The sequence below is a fragment of the Engystomops pustulosus genome, chromosome 3 (genome assembly GCF_040894005.1).
Source record: "Engystomops pustulosus chromosome 3, aEngPut4.maternal, whole genome shotgun sequence".
In the NCBI taxonomy this organism is placed as follows: domain Eukaryota; kingdom Metazoa; phylum Chordata; class Amphibia; order Anura; family Leptodactylidae; genus Engystomops; species Engystomops pustulosus.
The window spans coordinates 83,581,897-83,595,850 of NC_092413.1; the positions used below are offsets into that span (position 1 = coordinate 83,581,897).

Genomic DNA, 13,954 nt, shown 5'->3' on the forward strand with positions numbered 1-13,954 from the left:
CGCCGCCATCTTGCCGCGGATCGTTGCTCCCCGATGACATCACAGGGAACGGCAATCCGTTGCCATGACAGCTTTGGGTCTCACGAAGGCCCGAAGCTGTCTCGTTTTAACCCCTTCATTACAATGTGCTATTAGCACATTGTAATGAATAAAGAGTAAAATCCCCATATACTGCCATACTGCAGTATGGCAGTATATGGTAGGATTGATCAGACAACCTAGGGTTAAAGTACCCTACAGATCTGAAAAATAATAAAAGTAAAAAAAATAAAAGTAAAAAAACCTAAAAATTCAAATCACCCCCCTTTCCCTAGAACTGATACAAATATTAATAAACAGTAAAAATCATAAACACATTAGGTATCGCCGCATCCGAAAATGCCTGATCTATCAAAATATAATAACGGTTTTTCACTGTGTTTAATCCTGTAACGGAAAATAGCGTCCAAAGTCGAAAATGGCATTTTTTTTCCATTTTGAAAAATATAAAAACATTTATAAAAAGTGATCAAAAGGTCACACAGTCCTAAAAATTATAGCAATGAAAACGTAATCAAAATTCGCAAAAAACGACACCACCCACAGCTCCGTACACCAAAGTATGAAAAAGTTATTGGTGCCAGAAGATGGCAAAATCCCCCCCCCCCCAAAAAAAATTTTGTACAGGAGCTTTTAATTTTTTTAAATGTATGAAACCATTATAAAACCTATACAATTTTGTTATCACCTTAATCGTAGCGGCCCAAAGAATAAAGTAGACGTGTCATTTGGTGCGCACAGTGAAAACTGTAAAATCCAAGCCCACAAGAAAACGTTGCAAATGTGTTTTTTCACCATTTTCGCTGCATTTTGGAATTTTTTTCCCGCTTCCCAGTGCAAATTTGTTACGCAGAAAATAAGCCATCACAGAGCCCCTTATGTGGAAAAATAAAGTGTAAGAGGTCTTCCCTTTTGGTACGCCTCGATCTATTGTAGCCCTTCATGATAGCCCGCTCTGAGTATCTGCGCTCGCAGAACCTCTGCTGTAAGTCCAGAGATTGTTTATCAAAATCCACGTCATTCAAGCACAGTCTCCGTATTCGTAGAAATTGCCCCACTGGGATGCTTTCTATCAATTTCTGAGGGTGGGAGGAACTTGCATGTAATAAGCTGTTGGTAGACGTCTCCTTCCTAAAAACAGTAAAAGAGACATTACCATCATCGTCAACATCAAACAAAATGTCCAAAAACTCCATCTTGTGTCTTCCAGCTCTGTATATTAATTTATTATTCTTCTCATTTTGATTTAGGCCCTGAATAAACTCACACGCCAAATCATAATGATATCGTCTATGTATCTTGCGTACAAATAGACATTATCAACCAAGGTGGAAGGATTGGTAATGAAGACCTCTCCTTCCCACAGCCCAAGGAACAGGTTGGTGTATGAGGGGGCACATGCTGCCTCCATCGCTGTTCCTTGGAGCTGAAGGTAGAGCAGGTCTTTGAACATAAAAAAATTATGCAGGAGAGCGGATTCCAGTAGTCGCAACAGTAAGATGGCAAAATTCCGATCAATATTGGATGAGTCCAGAAAGAATTTAGTCGCTTGTATACCATCAATATGACGGATCGAGGTGTATAGCGACTCTACATCGCATGTTACATATCGGGGTCAAGGTGAAGTCCTTCAAATTTCTTCAAGGCATCAGTAGTGTCTTGAGATATGATGGTAATGTCTCTACCAATGGACGTAAGTAAAATTCCACCAGTTTACATATTGCTCCGCAGAGACTGCCCATTCCTGTCACAATTGGGCGTCATGGTGGATTATTCAGGCGTTTATGCACCTTAAGAAGCAAGTAGAAAGACGATACTTTAGGGAATTTAGGCACCAACATATCAACTTGTTTCTCACTTATACAATTGATAATCGAACGGTAGTGTGGCATCAGAGCGGGTATTCAGTGCGGCGGCGGCCATCGTTACCCCAAGGAGAACCCGCTTGTCCACCAGTAATGTGGAGAGACTTACCTTTGTCAGGATGAATCAGGATTTCAACACACCAATGCCTAATGCATCAGATTAGATCAGCCATAACGCCTCCCCCAAACATTGAGAAATGAGTCAGGATTCTAACTACCAGCCCCAGAAACTATTCTGATGCTGCCACCCACCTGATGCCACACATCTGCTACCAGTTGCTTAATCTGCCTCCCACCATCTTTACCAGGGACTGCAATTGTCACACACCTCCACACTCTGTCATTGTGCCACTCTGTGGCCTACCATGTTGATGCCAGCTAAATAATTTGTCATTGTGCCACACCTCCTACTGCTGCTGCTGCCACCAGCTCCATACTGTCATTGTGCCCCTCTCTGACCTCTTGCTGCTGCTGCTGCACCCACCTCCACACTCATTGTGCCACTCTGTGGCTTACCATGCTGCTGCCACCTCCACACTCTGGCACAATGACAAATTCTGGAGCTGGCAGCAACATGGGAGGCCAGATTGTGTTACAATGACACTCTCTGACCTCATTGTGCCACAATGGGTCCTTCCCTGCTGTGGGCTCCTGCTGCTGCCGCCACCTCCACACCTCTGACCTCATGCTGCTGCTGGTGCCACCTTTGCAGTTCTTTTTTGGCAAAGACACGATATTTTCAGGAAAACTGTAATGAAGGATGCATGTGGCTTCTCTAATCTTCGAATTTAAATGGAAAATTTCAACTTCAAATTCATTTCAAACTTTGTCATTGTGCCACAATGCTGCTACCTCCACACTCATCATTGTGCCACCCTGTGGCTTTCCATGTTGCTGCCACCGGTGGGCTCCTGCTGCTGCTTCTGCTGACGACACCTCCACACTTTATCATTGTGCCACTCTGTGGCCTACCATGTTGCTGCCACCTCCACACTGTCATTGTGCCACTCTGTGGCTTAACAGGTTGCTGCCACCTCCACACTGTCATTGTGCCACTCTGTGGCCTCCTGCTGCTGCCGCCACTTCCACGCTCTGTCATTGTGCCACTCTGTAGCCTATCATGTTTCTGCCACCTCCATAATTTGTCATTGTGCCACTCTGCGGCCTACTCATGCTGCTGCCAACTGACCGTTGTCTCCCTGGAACACCCTGTGATTTCCATAATGCTGTTTTCACCCTCCATAGCTCTATGATGTTGCCACTATGTTTGGTTTTCCCCTTTATTATCTGTCAGAAGGAATGAAAAGCCTCAGGATTGATAGCCAAAAGCAGGAGTGGATACAGAACACAGAGGACATGCAAATATCCCATTTACTGGTCATCTCTATTTTTGGATCCACTCCTGTTTGTTTTTGGCTTTAGCAATACTGATGATGGATTATTGACCGATTGAAAGCGGACACTGATGGATGAAATGAAGGGCAACATGATCAGTGATGTCAATGCAAAATTACTGCTGACAGCCTCTGCACTCTTTTGGGGGGTTTCTACATGTATCCGCGTTTAACAGAACAGGTTCTGTCATAATCTATAAAAATCTGATGTCAGTGTAAAAGGAGGGCACCCTTTGATGTTATAGTGGGATCTTGGCCCTCAGCTCAGTCCTTTCGACCAGGCACAGACATTACCTTGTCAGGCTGCGTTCCAGCTTCACTTATTTGGTGAAGTTGGCCTCTGTAAGTGCCCATGAAATCGAAAAGTGAAGCGATTGTTTGAAGGCCAAAGCATGCTCCCTATGCATATTTAAGCATGGCACAACATTCTTCAACACCCTACATGCTCTCTGCAGCCAACAAATACCTGTTTTTAACATGATTCGTCATGATTCCATTTTTGGTCAAATCAAATTTTTTTCAAAAAAAATCAGTGAATCGGGTCGAACTGAATTTCAACAAATTTGCCCATATCTAATTATGCGCAAGTAAAGCATAGAGCTGAACTTCATTTATGTGGAAACACAACTACCAATTCCTGCTCCTCCAACTGTATAGCACTCTACACTTAATTTATATATACTCCAAGATTTCATATTAATATCCCTTTCCTTTTATCTCTGGTATATAATCAATCCATTGATGCTTTGCTACAGCATCACATGACAAGCCATGACATAGATCGAAGTACACTGTGATTATCTTTCCCATTTATAGTCTCTACAATAATCTGTGTGACGGGAACCTGTCTAATTATGATACAATAGCAATTTTGTCATAAAGAAAACTGAAATGCGAATAACAATACAAATGTATGGGTCTTGCAGGACCAAAAACAAACATGAGAAATACAAGTTATAGAAGCATAAATGAAAAATTACAAAAAGAACTACAGTATAGCAAATAGGCTGCATCAAATGATAACCTTTCAAATTATTATTAGTTACTATAAAACAGTGGTTCTCAACCTGTGGGTCGCGACCCCGGCGGGGGTCGAACGATCAAAACACAGGGGTCCCCTAAAGCCATCGGAGCCACGATTTTATTGCATTTTTTGGCACAAATACAATATTCTTGTACATGGTTAGGGGTCACCGCAACATGATGAACTGTGTTGCGGGGTCACAGCATTAGAAAGGTTGAGAACCACTGCTATAAAAGGATTTTTCTTGGAAAAACGGGTGATAATATACTGTACAGTCAATGCTGAAGCCTGATGAGTGACCAATCTGAAAAATGTTTACTCAAAGCAGTGTAAAAAATAGGGAAATAGCAAAGAAAAGAACAGGAGAGAGACTGGCACATGGAATATAATGAATGCAGTATATCAGTGATTTTTGTTTTTTGGTTTAAAAAAAAGAAACAAGAAACATTTAGATTTTTGCAAATTTTTGCATCTAGATTTTTACGACTTTTTGACGTCATTTTTCGCCACCGCAACACAGCAGCACTAACAAAATTATTTATCATGTCAGCTATTGCAAGACCATATTTATAAACTGTAACTGTTTAAAAGTTGCATAAACAGTTACCAAATCACTCCAGTCCCCCCTGGTGTATGTGAGGCACAAGGAGCTATTTACAGGGCTTGTTGTATAACTATTTATTATTGGTGCTTTTTAGATTTGTGTAAGTATTTGGAATAAACCTGAAGTCTATTTTAAGCATAGTGACAGTGCCTGAATATTTTTCTTTTAGAATATTTATTAAAAGTCCAAAACCCCTTCAATAAATATGGAGCAGCAAAGACTGTCTAGTAGTGGGGCCAAACTATCATTATACATTTGAAAAAAAAGTGGTGGTTGTTATTTATTTTTTAACAAATTGATATTTCTTTCAATACTATAGTACGTGATCGTGTCAGATCAAAGATGGAAAGAGACATTTTGGCAGAAGTTAACCATCCCTTCATAGTCAAACTTCATTATGGTAAGTGTGTAAAAAAACAAAAACAATTCCACATAAGCAAGTGTTTCCACAAAAGTAATGAAATCATATCTTTGTCCTCTGATGCCCTCCTAGGATAAGAAGAGTATATACATAGGTGTATCAATATTAAAATGTATGTATATGTTATATGGGTTTATAGTGTGTGTATATGCCAAGTGTACAGGGTATGTATATGTTTTATGTTTGTATATCCTGTAAACATGTGTATGGTGTATATACTATATGGATATGTATGTATATGTTGTATTTATACTGTATTTGTATATATACTGTGTATATACTATATGTGTGTATATTTTATGTGTATGTACTGTACTGTGTGTATGTGATTTGTATATACTGTATGAGTGTGTATATTACATTTATATGCGGTAGGTATTTGAGTGCATAAATATGTGTGTATGACTGTATACATGTACGTATATGTGTACAAGTGAATAAATGTGTGTTTGTGTAAAAGTGGAACTTAAACGTGTGTTTACAAATATTTTTTTAAGAGGAAGTGGGGCCCCATTCAGAAGTCTGCTATGTGCCCAGCCTTTCCTATTTATGACTCTGGCACTACCGAAGCTCCAAGATAGGTGGTGGAAGCCATGACTGACCTTCTAGATACGTTTCTAACATGGCCTGGCACTTTTTTGTAGACTGGAAGTCTCTCAAAAAGTAGCAACCCTCCTGGAGCCCTGACTTGTACTATGGGGGGGGGGGGGGGGTAGGTCCTCCCTAGTCAAGAATCATACCATGTAGAAAACGGCTCCAGAAGATTGGCTTCTACGATTAGGCAAATCTTATTTTTGAGCAATTCACTCATCTCTAGTTGTAATAAATACTTTCAGGAATAGGCAGCACCCCAAAATAGTGGAAAAATCATGGTGTCTTTATTCCTTACAGCAACATTTTGGTGGTGCAGCACCTTTTCCAAGCATGGTGTAAATAACCAGCAATCCAACATATAAAAAAACAATCCCTTATCCTATTGGTCAGGGACTGGATAGTGTAGTTGAAGAGAATTTATAACAATTCATATAATATTGTAACAACTCAATATGTGATAAATATGTCAAGTGGAAAAAATACTAGTACAGTTCATATATATTACAATTGGTTCATGTGTTAGGCAGAACCACAATCTTGTCTCAGCAAGTCATTAAAAAAAATCATATCTTCAGCCAGCCATATGTGACAGGACTCCGAGTTTACATAACGCAGTCAGAAGATGCACTGTGTGCTGCTCATAGCGCTCTGTGAGACCAGAATTGCTGTGTGTACCCAGGAATGCCGGTCAGTATCCCGTGGGGGCATGCGTATTTCGGACTCAGGTCTCGGCGGCCATTATTAATGAGGGCACAGTTTGTCCAGGATCTGTCTAGGGACCCACAATGTAATTTATCAATCACAAATCTGCATCATACAGTGTGCCAATCCCCTAAGGTTACTAGTTGCATCTGCATGGAATCCAGCAGTTAATTCACCGCTGGTTCCACCAAGCTAGGATGTGTCATGGAGTCATCATGTATGATAAGTACCATATTTTATCCTTGCGTCCTCATGTTCCTTTTCGTAGTGGGGTTAGAAGGCAGGAGTGATAACCCCTAAGGGTGGGATTTTACTCATTGATCCCCTTATGTGATCCTATATAGAAAATATATAAATCAATAAAAATTTCAAGCTTTTTAAGGAGGTTCTGGTCCAACCAATGGGGGTTTATAAATCCAAAGAGTATCTAAAAAAGAGAGAAAATAATATGTATAAATATATGCAATAATCAATTCTCATTCTGGGAATTAGATGTTATTAAAAATTTTTTACCCGTGTGAAGTTAATTTCTCATAAATGTAGTGATATGGTCCCTTAGAAACAAGACTGACTCCTTGGATATGACCACCTCTGCTGGAGGAATTGCACAAAGAAACAAAAAGTTTTTGTATATTAAATGTTCGAGGAGTTACTGTAAGCCCCACAGCCGTCCTGTGGTAATGATTGCTGAATCCAGGTGGTCAGGCAGGGCTCAATAGCACAAGTCTGGCCACCGCTGCTTAAATGTGAGGTGGTCGTTTCCAAGGAAGCTAAATCGTTTCTAAGGGACAACATGACTACAATTATGAGAAATTATCTTCACACAGGAACATTTTTTTTAATAACATCCAATTGAAGAATTTATTACATTTGGCAAATGAATTAAATTAAATGTAAATGCCCAGATGGGAATACCCCTTTAAGTACCTAATGGATAAGTATTGGATGGCTATACAGGTATGCCAGAATGATGTACTTCCTTCTACCGCTCTATTTGAATTCATTAGTCTTTTACTTTTTTTATACTCCCCAGATTATATTCAATATTCAAACATTTGGTTTGTAATGTCCTTAACGTATTAATCCACCTTAATTCAAGTTTTCTCAGGTTAGCTTCCTCATTCCCACCCATACGGAGTTGGGGGATATGAACAATAATCCTAAATTTGAGCTTACTCTCCTTGTGTTCTTTTTCTGTGAGGTGTCTACTTACATGTACATCTTTCTTTCGTATGGTGTATCTATATTGCATGAATCTTGTTTTGAAGTCATATTCACTGTTACAGTCCAAGTAAAATTGTATTTTGTAAGTATTGTCACTATGCATAAATGTGAGAACAGTTTATGCCTAATCGGCATGGAAAGCACCCCTTACATGCTGGTCCACTGGCCCCTCTCTGGATAAATGTTTTTTATTGGTCTTACATCAGATTTGACCAATTGATCTCTAATGTTTCTAGCCCGTCTATATGATCATATCAGGGCATTACAGAATTTGGGGACCCCTGATGGATCACTTGTCAAGATTTTCCAGTGTTTTTGACTATTAACACCAACTTTTTGCTAGTGTTGCAATAGGTGGAGATAAACGGGATTCTGGATGTTGGTTCATGGCTGGCCTTTTGAACCAGTAGTTCATCTCTATTTTTGGCTTCCATTAGTTCCCTGTTGCTCATAAGGACTCTATTGGGATAGCCCCTTTGTCTGAACTTGGACATTATTTGTGTAATATTATTTTGTAATTTAAGCTCATCACTTTTTACCCCGTAAAGCTGGCTTAATGGCATGGATTTAACCATTGTTCAAGGGTGGTTGATGTCAAAACGTAAAATGGTGTTTTTCTCAGTAGGCTTGACAAACACATATGGTTAGCCTATGTGTTGTACAATTTCTGTGAAATTGTACATGTTCCTTAGATTGAGCCATAGTAAATTTAACATCAGTATCAATTTTATTCAGAAATGCATAAAAATCCAACAGGTGTTCTGGACTACAGGTCCACAGGAGGAAGACATCATCTATGTACCTCTACCACCTCGTTACACTGTGGAAGTGGTGAGATACATAGGTAAGGTCCTCCTCGAGTGTCGTCATTACAATGTAGGAGCCATGTTGGCCTCCATGGCTGCGCCGTTTTGTTGGATATAAAAATCGTTCCCAAACAAAATAATTATTGTATAGTACTAGTTGTAACATGTCCAGTATAAATGTTGTAATAAATGTCATTGTCTATTATTCTTCCTGCAATTGGTGGCTTTCTGTATCTTTAATAACAAATATAGTACCTAAACATGAATTACAATTACATCAAATATGTTCATAGCATCTTAACCCTCTCCAAAAAGTTCTTTACAAATTTAAAGCATTGTAAAGCTTTATGTCTTCTGTTTCAATCACAGCATTTCAAACTGAAGGTAAATTGTATCTGATACTAGACTTTCTACGAGGTGGTGATCTCTTCACTCGATTGTCAAAAGAGGTAAGTAAAGATTTGGGGGTTCTTAAAGTAACATTTAGGTAGTGATAACTTCGAGCAGACAGTCTAAAATGCACCAACTTAGTACATTATGAATAAAGGGGGCATTTATAAGGGTTTCTACACCAGAAACCTGTGTGGAAGCACTGAAATAATCACAATTACTTGTGAAAAGCCAGTAATTTCGATAAATTTACACCTCACACCATCTCAGCGCAAAGTGGGCATGGCAGGGACAATGCTGGTGGCATTCCTGCCCCGTGCCTGTGCATTATCTAGATCATGTGAACACTCACCTTAAACGCTTGCATGGTTTTTGTGCAAAACTACAACAGCTGATAGCTGGCATAGTTTTACCCACTGGTACAGCCAGCCACTGGATCCTTCAGAAGGATACATCAGGAGGCCCATGATGGAAGAAGGGGTTCCATTTTATGTCACTTGCCGGTGTATGATAAGTGCCGGCATATGATAAATCTCCCCCAAAGTGTACATGTTAATAATTATTCCTGACTTTACACCACCTATTGGTTGACTTATTTTGACCCAAATATTTTGTATAGGTTTGGAGAGGGTCAAGCTTGAGACGTAATGCAAGCCATATGTTCCTTGAGGCACGAGTCAGAATTCTGTCGCAATTATACTTGCTTAGAACATTTTTTTTCCCATAAGTTATGTATTGCAGTTTGTATTTGTACAAAAGATGATTTTTTATAAATTAACAATTCCGTTTACACATTCAATACTGTACAATCAGTTTGTATTCTCAAGAATTTTTCATATTCTATTAAAGGACATCTACCCCCCAAGATGAAGGAATGTAAACCAAGCACACAAACATATCTCTGGCAGGATCAACTTTTCCATTAACTTCTTTTATCCTTGTTTTTAAGAATTAAACCCATTGAAATCTATGGGGCACGAAGGCCCTCAGGCTCATTTGCATGATTTTAAATTTATTTTTTTTCGTACAAACCAGGGAATGAAAAGCTAAATAATAGCAGATCCTGCCAGAGATCCTGCAGACCCTGCCAGTATGTCAGTGTGCATGGTTTACAATTCTTGTGGTAGATGGCCTTTAAGTTCTCAAAATTTTGAAAAAGTAGTTTTATTTCTTGGTTTACAAAAAAACCCTCTTTTTTAATGCAAAAGTTTACAACACCACTAGTGGTTTTTATTGCTCTTTTCCATTAGGCAAGAGAGTAGCGGACAATTATACAAATGGTAAACAGAAGTTCTTTCTTTAACCCTTTAATGACGCATGACGTAGTAATACATCATGCGATGGCTGCGGGTGTTTGGAGAGGCCTCACGGGCTGAGCCCTTTCCATACCCGGTGAACGTTAGCAGTATATAGCGGTGTGGGCTCCACCACGTTGGATTAGATTGTCCCTCCCCGTGATGCCATCGATTGGTTACTATGACAGCCTCGGGTCATACAAAGACCCGAGGCTGTCTCGTTTTAACACATTTATTAAATACCCATAAACTGCTGTAGTGTAATATGGCAGGATCAATCAGACAACCTAGGGTTAATGTACAGTAGGGGGTCTGAAAAAATGGTAAAATTAATAAATAAAAAAAAATTAAATTGAAATCACCCCCCTTTCCCTATAACTGATATAAATAAACTCTAAAATTCATCAACATGGTAGGTATTGCTGCATCCCAAAATGTCAGATCTATCAAAATATAATAACTGTTATTTCCAGGGTTTAACCCTGTAACGGAAAATGACACTATTGCAAAATATAAAAAATTCAATAAATAGTGATCAGAATGGTAGCATTGAAAATGTAATAAAAAGCCGCCATAATTTACACCACACACAGCTCCATACACTGAATTATGAAAAATGTATTAGTGCCAGAAGAGGCAAAGTGAAGAATTTAATTTTTGTATGAAAACGTTATAAAACGTATATAAATTTGGTATCCGAAAAATAATGGAGACATAATTTGGGGCACACAGTGAAAGCCGTAAAGAGTATGGAGCAAATGCATTTTTTCACCAATTTCACTGCATTTGGAATTTTTCCCGCTTCCCAGTAGATGGCATGGAATATTAAATACTGTCACTATGTAGTGCAATTTGTTACACAGAAAACAAGCACTCACACAGCTCTTTACAAGGAAAAATAAAAAATAATTTTAAGGTGGGGAGTAAAAAAAATAAATTGCAAAAACGAACCGCATCTAAATAATTAAAAAATAGTGAAATCAAGAATCTATTTGTCTTATCCCCCCCCCCCTTTATGCAGTGTGTATAAATTAGCCTCTCCATCTATACTCACTCAAAGGCCATTTTTCACATGTCATTTGCATCTGTTTAAAATAAAACTAATGTGTGCATTGATCATTTGAAATGTTTGTATTTTATTCAAATATCGAACTGCACACAGCTGTTTTTAGTAACCTCTAGGACTAATTGTCAATAATAAATAAAAAGGAAAATTGTAACACAAAATACAATTTCACTTTTTACTAATAACTAATTTAATTATTAGTATTGTTTTTTTTGCATAACAACTGTCAATTATTATTTTAATAGGTCATGTTTACAGAAGAGGATGTAAAATTCTACTTGGCAGAATTGGCATTGGCACTAGACCACATGCATAGCCTTGGAATAATTTACAGAGATCTAAAACCAGAAAAGTAAGATTTTCCCTTATTTAATATAAAAGATTCTCCTAACTGATCAGTACCCCTGGTGACATAGGGTGAGGGACATGTGCAGCATTGTGCCATTTATGTCCCGCTGTTGCTTAGCAAGGGTGTCTGCTTTTTTAATTTTGAACAGGATCTTTCTCATGTTTGGTTGCAGTTTGTAAGCAAGAAAAGGTAAATCTTGGAATATTTCCATTAGTCAAATGTCTTTATAAAGCGTGGCTTGTAGATCAGCAGCACTTTTTTTAAGATTTTCATTTGGGGGCTTCACATGACCACTAGGGGTACCCAGCACATCTTGTCTATTTGGAATCCAGAAGGTTGCTCTTTGAAATACCTGTGGCTCTGTAGATTTGTCCAGTGGGCTATACCCCTGTTGAAGAAATGTACTTAGTGATCAAAGGTGTCATTTCTATCCCCATTCAGTTTTACTTTTATTGCTCTGGTTAGCCTTAATGAAGCATCACAGCAAGTACTAATGTACCACATATAGGTTATTGTATTTGGCCTCCAGTACAGGATTGGACTAATGTTGAATATAATTACAAAAAATATTGTTTTCAATATTTTCCTACTCCAAGGTTAGCCTTTAAGGCATCTTTCTTTAAACCCACTGCCTGACTTTCTTTGTACCATCCTTGAGTCATGAATTAGTTTATTCTAGATATTCCCACTATGAATACAGTTTCAAAAACACACATTTTAATAGCATCAATACAGCATGAATAGCATCAAACACAATGTACACACAAATTAAACATGGTAATAAAGGGCCCAGGTTTTGTGGAACTTGACACGTGTGCCATGGATCGACAAGGTAAGGTAAGGTTCTCCATATGCATGATATTGTTTACCTTAGCACAGTGGTGGCGAACCTATGGCACGGGTGCCAGAAGTGGCACTCAGAGCCCTTTCTGTGGGCACCCAGACCTTCACCCCCGCAAAAAAATTACAAGATCTGATTCATGGCTTCCTCCTGTGGTCCAAGACAGCCATGGACATGCCATGCTCAGTGCTATTTTAAAGCGACACCTCCTTGGCTGTCAGGGCTACACGAGAAGCGATAAGGTGTTGACAGAGATGGATTATTGTTGGAGCTCCTGCTCTGGGTCCCCTGATTCTTCCTCTTCAGGAAACCCTGGAAGGAAGCTATAATCCAAATTTCACCTTCTTCTCTCTATTGTATTGGTGTCCTCAGGAAGCCACTACAATTGAAACTTGTGATACAGCAAGGATCAATAAGTTACTGCTTAAATTGTCATGTTGGCACTTTGGTTGTAGGTTGGGCACTCAGCTGCGAAAAGGTTCACCATCACTGCCTTAGCAGTCCACATGGCTATTGTCATAGAGCTGGTCTGCTTCCACAAAATTGGAATACAAGATTGAGCAGCAATAATTAAGAAGCACAAGAGAGAGCGCTTGTAAGTCTGTTGAGATATCACAGTGGTGAAGAAGGAAGAGGGGAGGGTCCAACCTAATAGAGTCAGCACAGATCAAAGGAGATAAAATGTTGCCAAAACACATGAAGGAAGGGTCCCTCTCCTCCACATCTCCAGCAAGTGTCAGGAATATGTGGGAAAATAGTATGTAGTCTGGTCGGGACTCTCTTCCACCTGGCCAGGAGTTTACATCCCACTTCCTGATATCTAGAGCTAAGTGAAGTACTGTGACATAGCTCAAATAGCCTCATCTTTTGTTCAGGTACATGTTTAGGTCCAGCTTCCATTGTGCTTAATACTGTGGGCCAGGATCTTGAAGACTAGAGGAGTATGTTAAAGAGAGGGTATGACGTAAGGTCCCCGTGTTGGAACAAAGACTTACAAAGGCCGTTTATTTCCCTAGAAAAATGAGAGCAAGGAGAACAAATAATGTCATAGCTCTTGGGCATTCCACTCACCCAAGGGGACAGGTTCCCTGAGTTCCATGAACAATTTAGTATTTCTCGTAAAGTGCTCTGCTCTGAATTTATTGTCTCCTCTCCTCTGTTTTTTTAGTGAGGTCCTTGCACCCCTGAGAAAAATTTGGGTGACCCGGGATTGGAATTAGTGGGGATTGCCTTGGTATAATGCACTCCCTCGATATCTCACTATCCCTCACAGTTGTGAACAGTCTGGAAAAGTGTCTTACTGGGATCTAGCCAAGTTGCTAGCTGCCTGCAGGGGAAGT

General features: G+C 39.4%; 1 protein-coding gene across 1 annotated transcript in view; it reads left to right on the forward strand.

Annotated features, from left to right (window-relative positions):
• The window catches only part of RPS6KA2 (ribosomal protein S6 kinase A2), a 123,465-nt gene that overhangs the window by 42,928 nt on the left and 66,583 nt on the right, over positions 1-13,954 (forward strand). Inside the window, exons 4-6 of the mRNA XM_072141275.1 lie at positions 5,246-5,326; positions 9,043-9,122; positions 11,670-11,776. Of these exons, the coding sequence (XP_071997376.1) occupies positions 5,246-5,326; positions 9,043-9,122; positions 11,670-11,776 (268 nt within the window). The remainder of the gene's footprint in view (positions 1-5,245; positions 5,327-9,042; positions 9,123-11,669; positions 11,777-13,954) is intronic.